The sequence below is a fragment of the Chamaea fasciata genome, unplaced genomic scaffold (assembly GCF_029207755.1).
Source record: "Chamaea fasciata isolate MVZ Bird 193981 ecotype frontalis unplaced genomic scaffold, bChaFas1.0.hap1 SCAF_1, whole genome shotgun sequence".
NCBI classification, from domain to species: Eukaryota; Metazoa; Chordata; class Aves; order Passeriformes; family Sylviidae; genus Chamaea; species Chamaea fasciata.
Genome location: NW_027094086.1, coordinates 54,878,367 through 54,898,878, shown reverse-complemented (window position 1 = coordinate 54,898,878; position 20,512 = coordinate 54,878,367). Strand labels below are relative to the sequence as shown.

General features: G+C 38.7%; 1 protein-coding gene across 3 annotated transcripts in view; it reads right to left on the bottom strand.

Moving 5' to 3' along the window:
- CDH7 (cadherin 7) overlaps window positions 1-20,512 on the bottom strand; it is a 78,988-nt gene that overhangs the window by 16,420 nt on the left and 42,056 nt on the right. For all 3 annotated transcript variants that reach the window (XM_066184100.1, XM_066184091.1, XM_066184108.1), the window contains 3 exons: window positions 19,835-20,022; window positions 4,706-4,959; window positions 802-938 (listed from right to left, as the gene is read on the bottom strand). In XM_066184100.1, the coding sequence (XP_066040197.1) occupies window positions 802-938; window positions 4,706-4,959; window positions 19,835-20,022 (579 nt within the window). The remainder of the gene's footprint in view (window positions 1-801; window positions 939-4,705; window positions 4,960-19,834; window positions 20,023-20,512) is intronic.

Below are 20,512 nucleotides of genomic sequence, written 5' to 3'. Positions count from 1 at the left end.
AGACCAAAATTCTACTTGTGATGATACAAGATAAATTCATAGAAAGACTAAACAATAAATCTCTACTTTCAGGTTAAATTATAAATTAAGGTCACTGAAATCAAGAAGTGAAGATTTTTACAATAGCAAGCCAGAGAACTGATAACTTTTTTTTATTATCATAGCCCAACAGAGTAGTAATAAATATGAAATTTGAAGATATAAATTCTTCAAATATAAAAGCACTTCACAAAATGTATTCAAAGAAGAACAAGTTTAGGTTTGAATCTTGTATCCATTTGAAGCATTACATTGTTTAACACTTTTCATCTTATACCAAAAAAAGATACCAAGTACAAAATAACTTCTACAGTGGTACCTTAGAGTCAGGAAAATGAAACCACATTAGCATTCACATCCCTTTTCTTTATACCTTCTGAGAAGGCTGTGGTTGACCAACAGCAAACAACTCTGAGTGCCCTCACTGAGATGGGGTAACCACTCTCCCCTATCTTCCATATCACCTTTCCTGTGATGACTCTTAGTGTGAGACTGTTGACTTAGCATATTTCATCTTCCTTTGTACTTGTCTTTCAGAAGACAAAAGAATACACATGGTGTGAAGCAAATGAAAGAGTGAACAGCTAAACTGTTTAATTTTAAATTTTTTACCATGCAGATTTATTTTGCATTAAGTAATAGGTTATTATTTTATCTGCCATAGTTTGCACCTGCCAGGATTTCTCTGACTGAAGCTCATAAAAACCGAGCCTGAAGCTTTACATACAAACTGTCAATAAAAATCTTGCTATGGATACTTACGACTTTCCATGGCCAAAACTGTGATATTATGAACAGCATTAGTTTCCCTGTCCAAAGATTTGGCAGTTGTAATGACTCCACTGTTGGCATCAATATTGAAATACCTCTCCAGGTCTGTGTTTCGATCTATCGAATACCTGGATAAAGGATGAAAAAATCTTTTCATTTATGTTCAATTAGAGGTTGTAAAAATATTTCACTAATGTCTTATTAGAGGGAAAGCATTTTCACCGTTTCCTTAGTTTGAGCATTGCTCAATCCAGTTTCCCTGGAGCATTGAGAGAAGGAAAGCCACATGCAAAGGTGAGAGAATTACACAGGGACTTGCAGTGACGGTGGTGGACTTCACTCCCCTAGTGTCATCTTAAGTGAGTTCATAGGTATTCCTCTGTCCTTTCTTTCTTTCTCTCTGCTGTAAAGCAAACTCAGGAATTAATCAAACAACATCCTTGTGAGAGCCAGTTAAGGAGAAGAGGGGTTGGAATTTGTGACAAGGCTGTACCAGCCAGGCACTGATCCCATGGGGGCTGGCAGTCTGAGCACAGAGCTTTCTATCAGCAGAAGAAGAGTCCCTGAGTCACCCAGAGCTGCAGGGGAAGGGGGTAAAAGGAAAGATGATGCAGACTAGGGTCAAGGGACTGCATGTCATCACTGTCAGGTCACAATGCTTTACTGTCATTAGACAAACACAAGCTCGTGCCCTTAACTCTTTGGCTTAACTTATCTTTACCTCACAATTTGTTTTAGTAAGGGGGGCCCCTTAGGAGCTCATTAGCAAACTGAAAATAGCATAAGAGAAAAGGTCAAAAAACTTGTGGGTGATTTGCTTATATCCCTTTTGCAAGTAAGGGACAGGTGATTAGGCAGATTTAGATTTACAACTGGAATATTCTTGACATTAGATTTATTATTGGGTCAGATTCTTGCACTCTCATTTAGGTCAAGTATGTACTCAGAGCACTTTCCTACACTCAGGATGAATTTAAATGTCTGAACCAGATCAAGTGTAACCATTGCAATTACTGACACACTGATGATAGATTATTGATATAACATAAACCAAATTCTTTAAACAACATGGAAAGAAAGAATTATGTAAGACAATTAAAGAATAGGACTTCCTAGGCACAATGATCTTATCCATTTGTTTGTTCTCTGTTGTAATATGTCATCTTCTTTACTGTATTACTGTGATTTTATCTATCCCTCATCACTGTATAATCTAAGTGCAGAGCCTTGTTACATAATTAGAATTGTTTTGCTGCATTATTTCACAGTGAGAGAAAGAATAATGCATCATAACAACAGTAACAGCAGTTTTTTGTGGATTTCTGGTTTCCCTCTTTCACTTTCTCTTTTTTTCTTTCGTTTTGTCTTAACTTTAGGCCACTTTTCACTTTATTTCTTGACAGCATTGCTGTTTATTTGGTCAGCAGTGCTCTACAGCTGCTTTGTGGCTGGCAAGTTTCCCCACGAGACTCTGACTGTCACCTCTGCTATGTAGTCAATCTTGGCACGCCTCATAGCCGAGATTCAATCTCCTGCCAGATTTCCCTTAGAAATCCTTAGATTCCCCAATTATTAAGAACTATCACTATGCAACTTGAAGAGTCAAAGGAGAAGGAGGAGAAAGAGAAGGAGAAGGAGAAAAGGAGAAAGAAAAGGAGGAGATGGAGAGATGAGAAAGACAAAAAGGAAGAAGGCAGTTAAAGAGGAAGACAAAGAGGGAGACAGGCAGGGAGGGAAAGCAAACAAGTTCTATTAATTGAATGGCAGATCCTTACGAAACAAGGAGAAAAATAATTTTATGCCTAGGAATCAAGCAACTTCCCTTATTTATAAGCATTGTATTCATACTGAAATTCTAAAAAAAAAATATTTTAAATACATCTAATCCTTTAATTCCTCACAGCCATAGTACTTGAAAGTCTTTGAGCTGCAGGAGTTTTAAATCCTTTATTTAAGCTAGTTCAAACATCAGTAGTTCTCTGGTCCTTATAAGATAACCTCTTATTTTCAAAACATTTACTATTTTTCCTAGTTCTTGATATTGTCAAGGTTCTGTGTCTGATCTTAGAGTTTCAACATTTTCTGAATTGTAAAAAACCTAGTTTTTAATCAGTATCAATCTAATCCAGTGTTTGGAAGTTGGAATACTGATTTAGAGATTAATAGCTTAAACTCCTTAAACAGATCATGGAAAGTTTTATGCATTAATCCTCCTTAGCACATTCCAATTTTAGGTGAATCTATCTCTTATGTATCATAGCATATGTAGAACAGCTTTAAATTAAATGATTTTTCAGTACCTTTGGCCATGTACACAGCAGGTTCACAAGCATATGGATAAATTCTCACAACTTTTATTTTTTCTTCTCCCTCAAATTTCAAGAAACTTTGATGCAGAAGGAATCTTGAAGATGTTAGCAGGTGATATAATTGCTTTTTATGATGGAATTGCGAAAATTAACCAGATCAAGGCAAATAAACTCATCTTTATGTTCACAAAAGAGTCAAAAGCATTCTGAGCATGGCCTGCTTTAATGGAACTGTGTTTAAGCCTATTCTAAATGATTCTGGTAACCAGATATACACCAGATGCTAACATCAGTGCCAGAAAATACTACGACAGTGAAGATAAATTTCGCAAGTAAATCCATGCCAAACATTCATCTAGGACTTGTTTATACATGATAGGAATCAGCTATTTTGAATATGTTGCCAATATATAACGACAAAGATAGAACACTTGCATCACCTCCAGGAGTGAAACATATGCCTTACTTTTGCAACATAAGATCTCTGCTTTAGAATTACACTAGATTCCCTAGTTCATTTTCAATGCATAAAAGGAAAGACTTAACATTACCAAAACAAGTGACACCCAGACAAGTACCCACAATGATCTTTCATATGTACGCCCTGAGTGAGCAATAAAAACAAATGAAACTAACCACTAACTTTTAATTGGGTATGAGTTCCTCCCCCAGCAGGTGTTTAAATTCACAGAGTTCCTAAGTTATAACCATTACACTCTAAATCCTTTGCATGCTCCTTTTAGAATTAATATTACTACTCTGCATAAGAAAAATGACAAGTAACTCATTACTGGTTTAGCTAAGGTGGTGGGTCTTTGCCCTTGAGCTCTGACCTTAGATACAGGAAAAAATAGGATTGAGAATTTGTGTTCTCTTATGGTCTCTTAATGATCTTGGACATTATATTGTGGAAGATATGCAAGTTTTTCAGACACTGAAGACAAAGAAAGAGGGCCTTGACAGTTTATGAATCTCCAGTGATCAAACTTCTTCCATCCCAAATGGAAGATAATAGGCTGCAGCAAAAGTTACAAAACCAGAAGCCTTTAACTACCCTGACTAGAACAGGATGCATCTCATCCTGTCCACTTCTCTCATGTAAAGAGTTTTTTGCGAATGCTTCCTGCTCTGGGACCTCAGCTCCAGTTTCCACGTGGGAATTTATGTCCCATTACATTCTGATTCTTAGTGCACACAGACTATGAATCATTATTCAAGCATACAAGTATCTTATAGATACAATTTTTGATCCTGCTTAAGAGAACATAGCTTGCTATAGATAAAAATAGACTCTTGCTAAGCTTAGAGAGGAATAAATATGAGCAATATTTTTAGGTGATTTTTCCATTTGGGCTTCTGAAATGATCTCTTCTTTGTTTCACAGAGATTTAAACTTTTTTTTTTTCAGAGATTCTGTAGTACTAGCTATAAAAGTTAAACCACGCAAACTCATAGAACATCTGAATGTCCGTCTGCAAGGGAATAAAGCTTATTAATTACTTTAAAGTAATTAAAGCCCCTCCCAGCACAAGATGAACAGCTTCAATGCAAAGGCTGAATAAATAACTAAGAATTCTTACAATTACCTGACAGGACTGTTTGAGGCATCTGGATCATGGGCTGCTACAGTTCCAATGATGGTGCCGACCTTTGCTGCTTCAGACACCACCATGGAGTAGAGGTGTGAAGTAAACACAGGTGGCTCATCAACATCTTCTACAATTATCTTCACTGTTGTCATGTCACTGAAGGGCCCCAGACTCAGGAAACGAGGGTCAACATGCATATTGGCTGCTTCTATCCTCAAGGTATAGCTTGTCTTAGCTTCAAAATCCAGCTCCTATACAAGCAAAATTATTTGAAAATTTTATTATTCAGTGATGTTGATGCAAAACCGTTTTCCTTAAAATTTTCAGTAAGTATAAAATGAAATTACCTTTGCAATTTGCATATAACCAGCAATTTTGACTGACAGACCATAGCTTTTGGTTAATTTTTTAGCTTTCTCAAAACACTATTTGCAGTGTCTCACTAGTGAATATTCTGCAATGACTTTAGTGATAAAGATTGTTCTACCTTGTGAGTGAAACAAATTTATAAGATGATGGCAAAACTTTCTGTAATTTCTGTGAGGACCAAATTCTTACTCATTGTTTCACCATTGTGAAAAAAGAATAAATAAGGATTAATACTTTTTTTTTTCTTATTAATATTTTATCTAAGCTAATGGCAAATACAATGTGACCTACTACCCAGACATAAGAACTCAATGTAATCTTTACAGTTTACTTACAGGTGAAAACACCTAATTCAGAAAATTTTGGGTGGCATTTCTTTTTGTTTTAAATTTCTTTCAAATTTATTGTTTTTTGCATAGTATTTGGATTAACTAAACAATTTTTTTCTCCAAACTCTTATAAATTCGTGTAGAAAATGTCACAATGACTTAAATGACACTGCTTATAACACAAAGTTTTGTACTGAGATGCAGCCTGGAAATTGTTTTGGTTTGTTTTGTTTACTAAGCAAAATACACGTTATTTTTTTTATATACCTTCCTTCTGCTTTAATTTTCTTCAATGGAAGTACAGTTTCTTTTCAAATAATACTTCATTAGAATCAAAAATTACCCCCCACAACAAATGAGATACATATGATCTGAGGATATTCAGATTCTCCAGAAAGAAGAAAATTATTTTTGAGGAAAAAAGTCATTTTAGCTCACAGGCCATTACTGAAAGAAAACATACAGTTAATATTAGAACCATTTACACTGTATCTATAGTCTTACTTTATCACCTTGCATCAAACATCTAGCCAACTATTCATGTATAATTCCAAGTTTAATCATTAAAAACAGCAGCAAAATACCCAAGCACCTCTAAAGCCCCAGCCTGGTTACTCAACTGTATCTTCAAATTATAATTCCAAGTGTATAAAACAGATTAAAAATGTTTTTCTGCAGTTCTGCTACTGAATACATCACAGGGATCTGAGATGTGCTTGCAAATTAATCCTCCAGCATCTGTGAAACATTCCAGTATTCGCTCAGAGGAGCAGCAGAGGTGAAACACACATCTGTTGACCTACAAGGGCCCAAGTTCTCTGTCTAGTTACAGTCGGATAAATCCCAAATGAGCATCTTAAAGTCAGCAATTATGTTGATGCTATAATACAGCTGCAAACAGTCTAGATTTAGATATGAAAAATGAACTGCAGCACAGTACACTCAGAAAGGCACTGAACTTTTACTAACTCTGTGTGGCAGCAAAAGGCTTCTCCAAATGGGAATACATGCGATCCTCATATTATGCAAGCACTTACTTCTTGCATTGAGTCAAAGCTGCAGTATCCACAGCTCTTGGAAAACAGATATGCTGAAATAGAAAGTTTTTTTGAATACTGGTCCTTGTACTGGATGCAACTGGTCAGCATTCATTAGTAAAACATGTTTATAGTTTTTTTTATTTTATTTATTATTTTCAGTTTGGTTTTATGTTTAAAGTACAAATGCTATGAATCAACCTCATAGACATAATGCAAATGCAATGTGATGCTGGAATGATGAAAAATGCCTCAGAAACTTCATTCTGTGGTCATAACAATTAGGCAAGTGATATGACCAGTTGAGCAGCAAGGTTAAAAGAGGACAAACAAGCACACAAATATCTTAAGACATCACACTATATAATAAAAGCAAACTATTATTTAAAAAATTATTACCTGAAAAAACAGCAGAATAAATAAGGAAATAATAACCTGAAAAATGTCAAAGACAAAAGGCTAGCATTTGTTGAACTAAAAACCACCAAAAAACAAAAAAAAAAAAACCACCAAAAAAAAAAAAAAAAAAAAAAAAAAAAAAAAAGAACTCCTCCTCAATAAACAAAAACATCGACCTTTTTGCAAATAGTATATTTTCTGTCAGAATGTACAAAAGCATGTAGTGGAGAAAGGAAAGCTAATTTATCCTCATTAACGAGTGGTATCTGTTGAAATTGGGTGATTGAGATTGCAGTGATACCTAATCGAACACATGAAAACATATCAAGAGACTGCAGAAAAGATACCTTCTTCTGATATGCTAATGTCAACAGCACAGTCCTTCAAACTAAAAAAAAAAAAAAAAAAAGATGACATTTCTGATTTAACAGACAAAATGTATACCATAAATGTAATTAGGAAAATTATATAAATTTTAATTTTATTTTAATAAACTACCAGAACAAAAAAGAAATACTATTTAAATTAATTTTAAGACATCCCCATGTTTCTATATTGATTAAAGAAGACTACTTTAGAACTTTGTTAACTGAATTCATAAGGAAGTGTTTGTTCACATGAATGTTTATTATGAAGGAGTGTTAGACTTGTAGGTAATTTACAAAAAATACACATTCATTAGAAAAACATTTTCTCATAGAGAAGGATAAAAAACTAACAGTGGTGTAGATACATATTCTAAGCAGTTTTACTTACTAAGTGCATGTTCAGCTTTCTCTAACTTAGCCATATACATCTGAGAAAATCACCATATGATTCCTAGTGTGATTGTAGCAAAATTCTTCCAGGAAAGATATCAGCTGGTGAGTGCCTCTTTTTCACCACTCACTAGTAAGGGAGTCTCAATAACCGAAAGAAGTAATCATCTGCTCTCAGCAACGTGAATCCTTCCCTAGGATTTCCTAAGGTATTTTCTGGTACCCAATGCTTCTGGCAGTATTCAAAATATATAAGGATCATTGTTAATGAAAAATAAATAAATACATTTTAAAAATTGAATCTATGTGCTTATACAGTGGAGAACAGCTGCTGTTTAGAGGAGGGTAATTATGGATTGACAAATGGATTTTATAATTTCAAGTGATTTTATTGCAGTGGAAATAATGTTATTTTCAGTCCTTTCTAGCAGAGCCTGTCTTCTGTGGGGTGTGGCAATGTCTACAAAAGCTACAGTCATCATCCTCAACCTGTTGCTCTAAGATACACAGCCTCAGATCCTGTGGGGAATAAAGAGGTATCAATCAGAGTTTGAGGCAGAATGTAATCTGGGAAAAACAAACAAAATATCTAACGTATGATTAATGTGCAAGAGCTCTTGACCTGGCATGAATATTTCAATTTCTTAGCTAATATAATGAAGAAATTGCACGCTACACACACTAATGAAAGACTGTAAAACTGAATGGATTTTTTTTTGTTTGTTTCTTCTTATCTAATTATCATTGGTGTCTGTTATACAGAGAGCATAGTTTAAATGGCTTTTGGATCATGCCTTCATTATTTCTTGCTATAACAAAAGCACAAGATTCCAGTGATGGAACACCAACTTAACAGACTGTAAATCACTACATCAATGGTGAAGGTTAAACGGACGATGTATACTTCAGTCCATAGTAGAGTGAATAGAGCTTAACAGCTTCATTAATATCTGTGCATTAGTATTATCTGATTAGATTCTGTGCAGGATACATTAATCTTTCCTTTTGTGAGGTCTGTCTTATTTTTTTTTTCTTCTTTTCCTTTTAAGGAGTACGAATTTTATCCTCTCTGAAAGAAATTGCAAAACAAGTCTTCTATTTTAGAGAGGCTGGATATGAAGTTATAACTCACAGAAAGCCCATTTTTATAATGTTCATTTTTATTGCATGGTAACTTTGTAATAATGTACTTTTCAGAGGTGAAAATCCCATTTTTAAGCCCAGTTGAGGTTTTATATTGAAAACTTCAGTACATCAAACAAATGCACACAATCTCTCAAAGGAACCAGGGAAGCCACAAATTCCTACATTGTAAGCTCTGATACAGAATTGAAAGAAAAATTTCTAGCTAAAAAAATTAAAAGAAATGTTAACAGTAATGGAAAGATAGCTTTTCACTCAAAAGCTTTTGCATAAACCCTCTCCTCCCCCCACTTGCATTTCATAATTGCCAATTTTGCTTTTAGAATGAACTCAGGTTTTAAAATAATCTTCTAGCAGTCAATTTCTATGAGAAAGTACTTTACAGTAGTATTTCTCCCTTTAACATTCATACTGATTGGTGATCTTGGTGGTAGAGCTGTGTATGGAGGGCAAAAAAAAAGGCAAAGTGAACAAGAACTCTACCATGGGAAATCTTAATGCTTGTCACTTTCTGCAGTAAGACACTACAGCACTCACTCTACAGAGTATTTAGTGGTTTTTATTTTTTTTTCCCCTTCTTAAATCCACTAAAATCTCTCCACAGACTTCCAAATGGCTTGAATCACATCTCATAACATTTCAAAAAGTCACATATGATACATAAAATAAAATAAAAAAATATACCTTGCAGCCTTTTTTTTATTATTAAATTACCATAACTACTTGAAGAGCCAAATATTTGATAAAAGTGTACGTGGATACAGAGCATCATGTTTTTATCTTTAGATGTTTTTCTACTAAGCTATTAATATTACTGAAGTCTAACTTTAGCCTGAAACTTTGTGGATAAAGTGATATCTGTACTTATATGATTTTTTTTTAGTACACTATTTCTAGGTATAGTGCTTTGGAAACCACAAAAAATAAGGGTTTGTGTATGTACTTTGCTTAGAAAGCAAGGCCAAGACTTCATTCATGTGTATTACGATCAGGATTCTGACAAAAGTCACCATGGATTAATTTCAAAATTGTACATAAGTTTACATGGACAATTCAGAATCTGTTGTATTAAATGACTGAATCATCATTCGGTTCCATAACTGTTTCTTCAATTCTAAGATTTCTACTGCAGAGGAAAATCTGACACATTTTTTAAAACTCCAATATATGCAGAAAAATGACTTTTTCTCCAAACACCCTCACCACTGTGAAATTGAGTTATGCAAATGATCTGAGTCCTTCCTAACGGAGGATTGATAGCAGTATGTAAATTACAAATGAAACTACAGGAAGGAATTGATCCTACTCTACAGATGGAGAACTGAGTCACAGTGTGAACGAAGAAAAATTTTTGAGATACTTCTAAGAAATATAAATGCCTGATTTTTTTTCATAAACTCTACAACTCTTTTTTTTTTTTCTGAAAAGATCACATAAAATGCACATTTTTGCAAATCTGGCTTAAAGGTAACTCACACATCTAGTTTAGTTTTACTTTGGAATTGGCAGCCCATGGCTTTGACCTGTTCACCCTTCACTGAGTTAAAAATTAGCCAGGCTCAGAGTTGGTAGTGAATGGAGTTACATTCTGTTGCCATCCAGTCACCAGTGGTGCTCCCCAGGGTTCAGTGTTCAGTCCAACCCTGGTTAATACTTATAAATAATCTAGATAAGGGGGTCAAGTGCACCTCAGTAAGTTTGCAGGCGCCACTAAGTTGTGTGGGTTTGTCCGTCTGCTGTAGGGCAGGAAGGCTCTGCAGTGGCATCTCGACAGGCTGGATCGATGGGCTGAGGCCAGTTGTGTGAGGTTCAACAAGAAAAGTGCAGGGTTCTGTGCCTGAGTGACAACAAGCCCTGCAGTGCTACAGGCTGGGTGCAGAGTAACTGGAAAACTGCCCATCAGAAAAGAAGCAGGGGATGCCAATCCTGAGCCAGTGTGTGCCCACATACCTCAGAAGGTCAATGGCTTGTATCAAAACCAGAGTGTCTGGAAGGACAAGGGCAGTGACTGCACCCCTGCACTTGGCACAGGCGAGCCCTGTGTCCAGTTTTGGGCCCCCCACTCAGGAGGTATTGTGAGTCATTCAGGAAGTGAGGGGTGGAGCTCCCTGTGTTGCCTAGTGGCCCATTATAAGAAGGTGAAGCAGGTGTGGATCTCTTCAGTTGTGAGTCGTTCAGGAAGTGAGGGGTGGAGCTCCCTGCGTTGATGAATGGCCCATTGTAAGAGGTCGGTAGGGAGTGCGGTGACCTGGAGCACAGTGAACAGGAGCAGGCAAACAGGGGCGTGGCAGGTCTCTAGGGCATGGCCAAGGCAGTTTGCGGGGCAGTTCGCACAGGCAGGGAAAGCAGGCAGGGTTGCTAGTCTCTTGCTGGCAAGGAGTACTGTGTGTTGTGTTGTTGGAGGTTTTTCTACTGGCTGTTTGGTCTTGTGGTTTCTGTTAGTAACGGTTTCAACACGGTCAAAAACTGCTGTTGGTATTAGTGCATGTGACCAAGTGGAGCCCTCCAGAAAGGATGCGTCTGTACAGACCTTTCCCTGCCCAGAGTGTTTGAGGTTGTCAGTTGTTTCAGGGGATAATGTGAAGGACGCGTGCCTGAGGTGTGAGCAAGTGAAGGACCTTCTTTCACTGGTGGCTGAGGTTAGGGAGTAAGTTGAACAATTAAGGTATATCAGGGAAAGTGAAAGGGAAATAGACTGGTGGAGTTCAGCCCTTCCATCTTTAAGGGATGCCCATCTGGACTCAGAGGACTTGTATGACTCCCACTCCCAGGCAATAGAAGAGCACCCGGTAGATGAAGGGGAATGGAAAAGGGTCCCTGCTCGGGGAGGTAATAATAAAAACAACTCCCAACCTCCATCTCCCAGCCAGGTGCCACTTCAGAATAGGTATGAGGCCCTGGCACTAGAGAACCAGCTGGACGATTTAGATGATTTAGAGGGACGTTATCTGCCCAGTGAGCCTCCCTATTTAGATTCATCTGTAAGACGAATCTCCACCTCTAACATCAAGAAGAAACGAAGGGTAATTGTAGTAGGAGACTCCTTTCTGAAGGGAACAGAGGGCCCCATATGTCACCCGGATCCATCCCACAGGGAAGTCTGCTGCCTCCCTAGGGCCTGGATATTACTAAGAGACTTCCTGGGTTGATTCAGCCCACTGATTATTACCCACTGCTGATACTCCAGGCTGGCAGTTGATGAGATCGAAAAGAGGAGTGTCAAGGCAATTAAAAGGGACTTTAGGGCATTGGGTCATGTGGTTGATAAGACAGGGACCCAGGTAGTGTTCTGCTCAGTCCCTCTGGTGGCAGAGAAAAATGATGGAAGAAATAGGAGAACTCACATCATTAACAAGTGGCTTAAAGGTTGGTGTCATCGACAAAATTTCGGATTCTTTGATCACGGCACAACTTTCACGGCCCCTGCTCTGTTGGAATCAGATGGGATACATCTCTCTGTTAAGGGTAGAAGGCTCAGGGCTCAGGAGCTGGCAGACCTTGTTGAGAGGGCTTTAAACTAGGTTTGAAGGGGGAAGGGGATGCAACTGATGCAACTGGGCTGCCTGGAAGCAGGCCCAAGGGTGCTAAGCCTGAGTTAGGGGTGAAATCATTAGCCCAGTGATGTGCATGTATACCAATGCACGCAACATGGGTAACAAACAGGAAGAGCTGGAGGTCATGGTGTAACAGCAAAGCTGTGATGTAGTCACCATCACAGAAGCGTGGTGGGATGACTCACATAGTTGGAGCACTGCACTGGATGGCTACAAGCTCTTCAGAAGAGACAGGAAAGGGAGAAGAGGTGGAGGAGTGGCCCTTCATTTTAAGAAGGTTTTTGACTCCATAGATATTGAAACTAATGAAGATGGAGTTGAATGCCTATGGGTGAGAATTAAGGGGAGAGCCAACAAGGCTGACATCATACTGGGAGTCTGTTAATGTCCACCCAACCAGGAGGAAGAGGTGGACAACTTATTCTACAAGCAGCTGGAGACTGTTTCAGGATCATCAGCCCTTGTTCTTGTGGGTGACTTCAACCTGCCAGACATCTGCTGGGAACTTAATACAGCAGAAAAGAGACAGTCCAGGAAATTTTTAGAGTGCATGGATGATAACTTTTTGTCACAGCTGGTAGGTGAGCCCACCAGGGGAAAGACTGTGTTAGATCTGTTGTTCACAAATAGAGATGGGCTGGTGGGAGATGTGGTGGTTGGAGGACAACTGGGGCAGAGCGATCATGAAATTATAGAGTTCTCAATAACTGGTGAAATCAGGAGGTACATCAATAAGACTTTTACATTGGACTTCCGGAGGGCAAACTTTGGCCTTTTTAAAAGACTTATTCAGAGAGTTCCCTGGGAAGAAGCCCTTAAAAACAAAGGAGTTCAGGAAAGCTGGGTGTTCTTCAAAACAGAGTTTTTGAGGGCACAGGAACAGACTGTCCCTGTGTGCCGGAAGAGCAGTTGATGAGGCAAACGCCCAGCCTGGATAAGCAAGGAGGTTTTGGATGAACTCAGGTATAAAAAGAGGATGCATCATTTTTGGAAGGAGGGCCAGGTCCCTCGGGAAGTATTTAAGGGGGCTGCTAGAGAACGTAGGAAAAAAATTAGGGAGGCCAAAGCTCAATTTGAACTCAAAATGGCAACTTCTGTAAAGGACAATAAAAAGTGTTTCTATAAATACATTAATGGTAAAAGGAAAGGTAAGGCTAACCTTTGCTCTCTATTGGATAAGGAAGGAAACTTAGTAACTGCTGATGAGGAGAAGGCAGAAGTGCTTAATGACTTCTTTGCCTCAGTTTTCAGTGGGAAGACAACTTGCCTACAGGACAACTGTCCTCCTGGGCTAGTAGATGGTGTCAGGGAACAGAATGATCCCCCCATTATCCAAGAGGAGGCAGACAGAGAACTGCTGAGATGCTTGGACACTCATAAATCTATGGGCCCATATGGGATCCATCCCAGGGTTATGAGGGAGCTGGCAGATGAGCTTGCGAAGTCACTCTCCATCATTTACAATCAGTCCTGGCTCACTGGTGAGGTCCCAGAAGATTGGAAACTGGCCAATGCGACACCCATTTACAAAAAGGGCGGGAAGGAGGATACCAGCAATTATAGACCAGTCAGTCTGACCTCAGTACCTGGCAAGATAATGGAACAGTTTATACTGAGTGTCATCATGCAGCACCTACAGGATGGCCAGGGTCTCAGGCCCAGCCAGCATGGGTTTGGGAGAGGTAGGTCATGTTTGACCAACCTGATCTCCTTTTATGACCAGGTGATCTGCCTGGTGGATGCAGGAAGGGCTGTGGATGTTGCCTATTTGGACTTTAGCAAGGCTTTTGACACTGTTTCCCATAGTATGCTCCTGGAAAAGCTGGCAGCCCGGGGCTTGGACAGGAGCACTCTTTGCTGTGTTAGGAGCTGGCTGGATGGCCGGGCCCAGAGAGTGGTGGTGAATGGTGCTGTATCCAGCTGGCTGCCAGTCACCAGTGGTGTTCCTCAGGGGTCTGTGCTGGGACCAACTCTGTTCAATATTTTCATTGATGACATGGATAAGGGTATCGAATCTTTCATTAGTAAATTTGCAGATGACACTAAGCTGGGAGTGTGTGCCGACTGCTTGGAAGACAGGATGGCTCTGCAGAGAGATCTGGAATGGTTGGGTCAATGGGTAGAGTCCAACAAAATGAAATTTAATGAGTCCAAGTGTCGAGTCCTTCACTTTGGCCACAATAACCCCCTGCAGCTTTATAGGCTGGGGACGGTGTGGCTGGACAGTGCCCAGGAGGAAAGGGACCTGGGGGTTCTGGTCAGCAGCCGGCTGAACATGAGCCAACAGTGTGCCCAGGTGGCCAAGAGGGCCAATGGCATCCTGGCCTGTATCAGGAATGGTGTGGCCAGCAGAAGCAAGGAGGTCATTCTTCCCCTGTACTCGGCACTGGTGAGGCCACACCTTGAGTATTGTGTCCAGTTCTGGTCCCCTCAGTTTAGGAAGGACGTTGAGATGCTTGAATGTGTCCAGAGAAGGGCAACAAAGTTGGTGAAGGACTTGGAAAACAAGCCATATGAAGAACGACTGAGGGATCTGGGGTTGTTTAGCCTGGAGAAAAGGAGACTCAGAGGTGACCTTATCACTCTCTACAACTTCCTGAAGGGTAGTTGTAGACAGCTGGGGGTTGGTCTCTTTCTCCAGGCAGCATCTGACAGAACGAGAGGACACAATCTCAAGCTGCATCAAGGGGAATATAGGTTGGATATTAGGAAGAAGTTTTTCACAGAAAGAGTGATTAAATACTGGAATAGTCTGCCCGGGGAGGTGGTGGAATCACCATCCCTGGATGTGTTTAAAAGGAAACTGGATGTGGCACTTGATACCATGACCTAGTTGAGGTGTTAGGGCTGGGTTGGACTCAATGATCTTGAAGGTCTCTTCCAACCTACACATTCTGTGATTCTGTGACTCTGTGATTCTGTGATTCTGTGTCTCTGTGATTCTGTGATTCTGTGAATGCAGAGGGAAGGGCAATAGAGATGGTGAAGGGTCTAGACAATAAGTTGTCTAAGGAGCAGCTGAAGGAACTGGGGTTGTTTAGCCTGGAGAAAAGAAGGCTCAGAGAGTACATTATTTTCTAGAACTACCTAAAATGGAAATTGTAGTGAGGTGGGGTCAGCCTCTTCTTCCAGGTAACTAGGGATAGTACAAGACAACACAGCCGCAAAGGTAAAGGTTCAGGCTGGACATCATGACGACTTTTTTCACTGAAAAAGTACTTAAATATAGAAACAGACTGCCCAGGGGATCATCATCCCTGAAAGTATTCAAGAAATTACTAGATGAGGCACTGTAGTTTAACTGACTTGGTGATGTTAGATCAAAGATTGGACTTGATGAATTTGGACATCTATTCCAACCTTGACAATGCTATCTTATGATTCTAGTCTCTTCTATTCTCTTCTATTTTATGATTTACCACAGAGACTGTGCTGTAGTGCGGAGATTAGCTAAACTCTCACATTGTTCGCAACATCAGAATTGTAGCATGACCTGCTCTGAACAGGATAAAAATAAGAAAGATTTCTTCTGTTTCATTTGAAAAGTGGGAACTTTTCATTTATTTGTTAGTATTATTTAACAAAAAAAGAAAGTGAGTAAATAAAGAAGTGGGAAGATTTCCACAGGGACTTGAAACTGCTAGGCAAAAAAATTGCATGAATTTGTTTATAGTAGGTTACAGGAAAAGACCATTATTAGCTTTCCTACCATTTTCCCACCCTTCATTTAAGCTGAGAATACTACTTATGGGTCTCATTCACTTGGTATTTATAACAACTTCTGAAGAAAGAGGAAAGACAAAGAAAGTCAAAGTTTGTCTTCTAGAATTTTTCAGATCCTATTTCAGGTAGTGAAATAGCTGAAAATAGCCCAAAAACTTTTATATACCATTGTAGATACATGCTGGATACATTTTTTGCATACAAAATTATGGTGCTTCGTATCTCTCTGTTTCAAGTCAGACCATTGTTCTGCAATTTTTTCTTACCCCTGGGCATTTTTTTAATATTCCAAAAACTGAATATTGTGGAATAAAAATAAAAAAAGAACATAAAAATCCATCTTTACACAGTGAATTCTTAAATCTCACTTCTCTTCCTACAGTTTTCTTTTCTTTCTTACAAAACCTCTCTTTTTTAAATTTAATGCTACTTACGTGTTAAAAGAAGTGTTAGTTTTGAGTGAGGAAGTCAACTTTCAAAATTGTCTTGAAGTGGTTATCCTTCTAAAAACAGAATGCAAAATCCTCCGTTTGTGTGTGGAACTCAGCTAACCAGGTGCCAAACTTTCTCCAACAACACCCAGCACAAAAATGAATGGAGAAGTGCCTTCAGCTGCTCAGAGTTACTGCCAGTGATTTTCATGCCCAGCCTGCTGAGCTTTATGTACAATTGCAGCAGAAGTATGCAAAACTAAAGCACCCATTTACATTTAGAACCAAAGCGTGCCTTTTCATAAGTCTTTGCTTTGGCATTTTACTGCCTGATGTGTACACAGACATGTCATCTGAGCATATCAATAATCAGAAGTTGAAAAGGAGAGGCATGCATTTTGAAGCAGAGCTGTTTCTCAGTACCTCAGCTGATTTTAGGGCATGAAAAAGAAGAAAGGCAATTGCACTCAGAGGAGTACAGAACAGCATGTGCTGGACAGTAAATTTTTTAGGCAGATTCCAGGCTACAAACTTAATTTCTTCCCTGATTTCTTACTAACAAGCACACATTATCATGCAGGGATAACCTAACTCCATAGTGGTCTGTCAGGAGAGACTCAGCCATTGAAACCCACTTAACTTGCACATGCAGTTATTAATGGTCTTTAATTCAATTAATTGCCCAGAAGAGACTGTAATTGCCTGATAGGCACTGTGCTTCAGTTCCTCACTTCTATCCTAGACAATGTTCTCTACAGGGTCGGCAGGGAGGGTCTTGCAGAACTGGGCAAAGTGCAAGATTCCCTGGAGTCAAAATGGAAAGCTAAGGATGCCCTGAGATTTGGAAGGTGGCCCTCAGCATAGGGAATCACCTTTGGGTATGTCAGAGTGTGTCAGACTGGGGTGAAGGGCAGTCAGTTTTCCCCACAGCAGACCAGTGCTATGCTTTGCATTGGGAGCTGGAAAGATATTGACAACACACCAGTTTTTTTGGCTACTGCCAAGCAGTGCTGGCACAGCACCAGTGCTGTCTCTCCAACATTTCCCACACAGATGGGCAAGATCTTGAGAGGAGGCACAGCCAGGACTGTGGACCCAAACTGATCGAAGAGATATTCCATGCCACAGGGCATCTGCTCAGACATGAAACCTCAGAGAAAGGCAGGGGGATGGAGCAGGAGAATGGACATTTGTTATTTACAGCCTTTGCCTTCTGAAGCAACTGCTACCTGGACTGAAGCCCTGCTTCCCAGGAAGTGGCTGGGCATCTCAATAAGGACTAAGATCTTCTGGCTTTTCTCTGTGCTTGGCATGTATGTGACCTTCAGTTTTGCTTTTGTAAAATGTTCTTGTCTTGAACCACAAGGTTTTCTCCATCTTATTTTCTCACATTGTCCTGCTGAAGAGGAGGTGATAGACTGGCTTGGTGGGCACCTGGCACTAGCCAAGGACTACCTACCATGCAGAGGAAAATAAGTCAGAAATAGTGGGAAAACTGGAGAAAAGGCCTAAGGCTGCAGAGAAAGAAGTCTGAATTCTTGTGTCAAAATATAGCAGTATGTAGGTATAAAAATTATTAACAAATTAGACCATCAGGTCAACAACTTGTACCCTTTTAATGTAGTCCAACAGCTATTTCATAAAGCATTTCTCTAAGCAAATATTCAGTAGTGAATAGTCCAGTTCAGCTCCCTAGCTAAAATGTTTATGGAAATAACAAATGTCAATTATTTGGCCCACTGTATATCACTGAAATCAGGATACTCCAGAAACAAATACCATGACTACAAAACCATACTAAAAAAAATGGAAGTGAACTCATCAGTTCTCATATTAGATCACTGAAGACCCAGACTGGTTCATGGTTGCCTACTGTGGCACTGGTAAAGGCACTCCCTCTAGGATAGGCACATTTCTCCCAGATCCTTGCCCAAAAACTTTAAATGAGCAAACCGAAGGAGCCACATTCAATCTGGCTGTTGAACAAAAAGACTACTAACTTCTCATCACTTGTATTTCAAACATACTAAGCAGAAGTACATTTTGCAAGAAGTCTAAGATGGGGTTTTTTTTCCTTGAAAAAAATGATTCACATTATACATATTATGATTGTTCGAGGGTGATCATACTTCATTTGTTGTGACATCTATGGATGATTACCAGCTCTCAACAGGTGTTAAGAGCATCAAAGAATTAGCCCATTGCTTTACAACACCTTGCAGTCTTAACTTCTTTCAAAGGAGAATTATAACTGAAGCTTTCTATTGCTTGAAGAAGAAATTGATACACCAGAGAAGGGAAAAAGAAACCCAAGACAACAAGGCAAAAAAGCCCCTTAACCAACAGGTAAAGTTCACAAAGATTAAAGAATACATAGGGAAGTAAAATCTGTTATGGAATAAAATTATAAGTACAAACATAGTTCCTTGTTTGGAAACATAGTTACATGTATTCCAAAATGCTAAGTCATTCCCACATTTTATGGATGATCAATTTTTGAGGAATCCATGCAGTGTAGGTAGTTGGGTAAACAGCTGCAGTGGGAGCAGCAGGTTGAGCTCTGGGTGGGAACCCCAGGCCCTGAAATACCACCCTTTGCATAACAAAGGTCACAGGGACCTTGCCAAGCATTCACACATTAGGAGTAGATAATCATATGAGAGGTTCTTCAAAGGTGTTGTATTTCTTTTACAGCTCAAAAAATTTATTTTTTTTTTAAATATTTCAGCACATTTTTACTTTTTAAATGGTTAGTCCAAAAATGTATTGCAGCAATGTAGGAAAGCTTAGTTTTAATAATTTTTTATCAACATGATTTTTCAATTTCATAATGTTTTCTAACTGCACATGTACAAAGTTATGAAGAAAAAATACTTATTTAACTTTTTCAGGGTTTTTTACTTTTTTTACTAACACATTATCATGTAAACATACTACTTTCACTGTTACATAATTTTAAATTAATAATGTATGCTTTCTGAATAGTACCACCTCAGACAAAGACATTTAGATAATTATTTTTGAAGTTAATTTCAGGATCCATTTTTTTATACGGAGCTTCCATTTTTGCTGCAAGATATAATTTCACATTTTCTACTATTTAATGGAAAGACAAATGAGACTAAAGCTTAGATTCCCATCCAAATGTAGTGCTTTAAAACATCCTCCTCACAAAAATACAGGTCTTGTCAAAGAAAATGCAGAATATTTTTCAGCATAAGTCATTAAAAACCACAAAATCAAACAGTATAAAGTCAAGATGAAATATACCAATGGAAACATTTACAGTAGACAAGGTTCTTGGAAACAAAAGCTCCTTCTCTCATTACCTGCTCACATGTTGAAGAGCTCCAAACAGAACCAGTGGGTAAGATCAGACTCACCTTCTGAATAGTTATGATTCCCTCCTGCGTGTCTTTGTCAACAGAAATTTTGAATACTCCCAAACCATCGCCATCCACAATCTTGTACTCCATTTCAGCATTAGGTCCAACATCTGCATCTGCAGCTTTTATTCTGGCCACCACAGAAGCCACTGGCAAAGACTCTGGGACATTATACTGATACGATCCTGCAAAATTTAAAAATTTAATGAATTCAGAATTCCAAAAAAAGAGAAATCCAGGTTTCTTAATTCTACCTTCCTTTAAATCATGTGCCTGAACATTTACTCAGGCTGCAAGAATATATTCTTCAGTTTTGAAATAAAATTGTCCTTTCAGCTGGGTTTTCTTTGTGATAGACTCTAAGTGCAACAGGCATCTTCTTCTTCTTATGACAAGAGAAGTACATGGCAAAGATACAAAAATAGAATTCAAAACTTAAATGCAAATCATGATGTGAGTCCCTGATAATACAGAAAGTTTTACTTTGTTTTCCAGAAAAGAGGAAAGAAAAGCAAGTATAATAATGTCTATTTTTATTCTATAGCTGTGTATCTGGATTAGGCTGTTCACAATCTGAATATCACTAGAAACTAATATATATTAATTTCTTTAACAGTAAGTTCACAGTCTTGAGAATTGTAGCTTTTTTTATTCAAGTACAAAATGATATATATG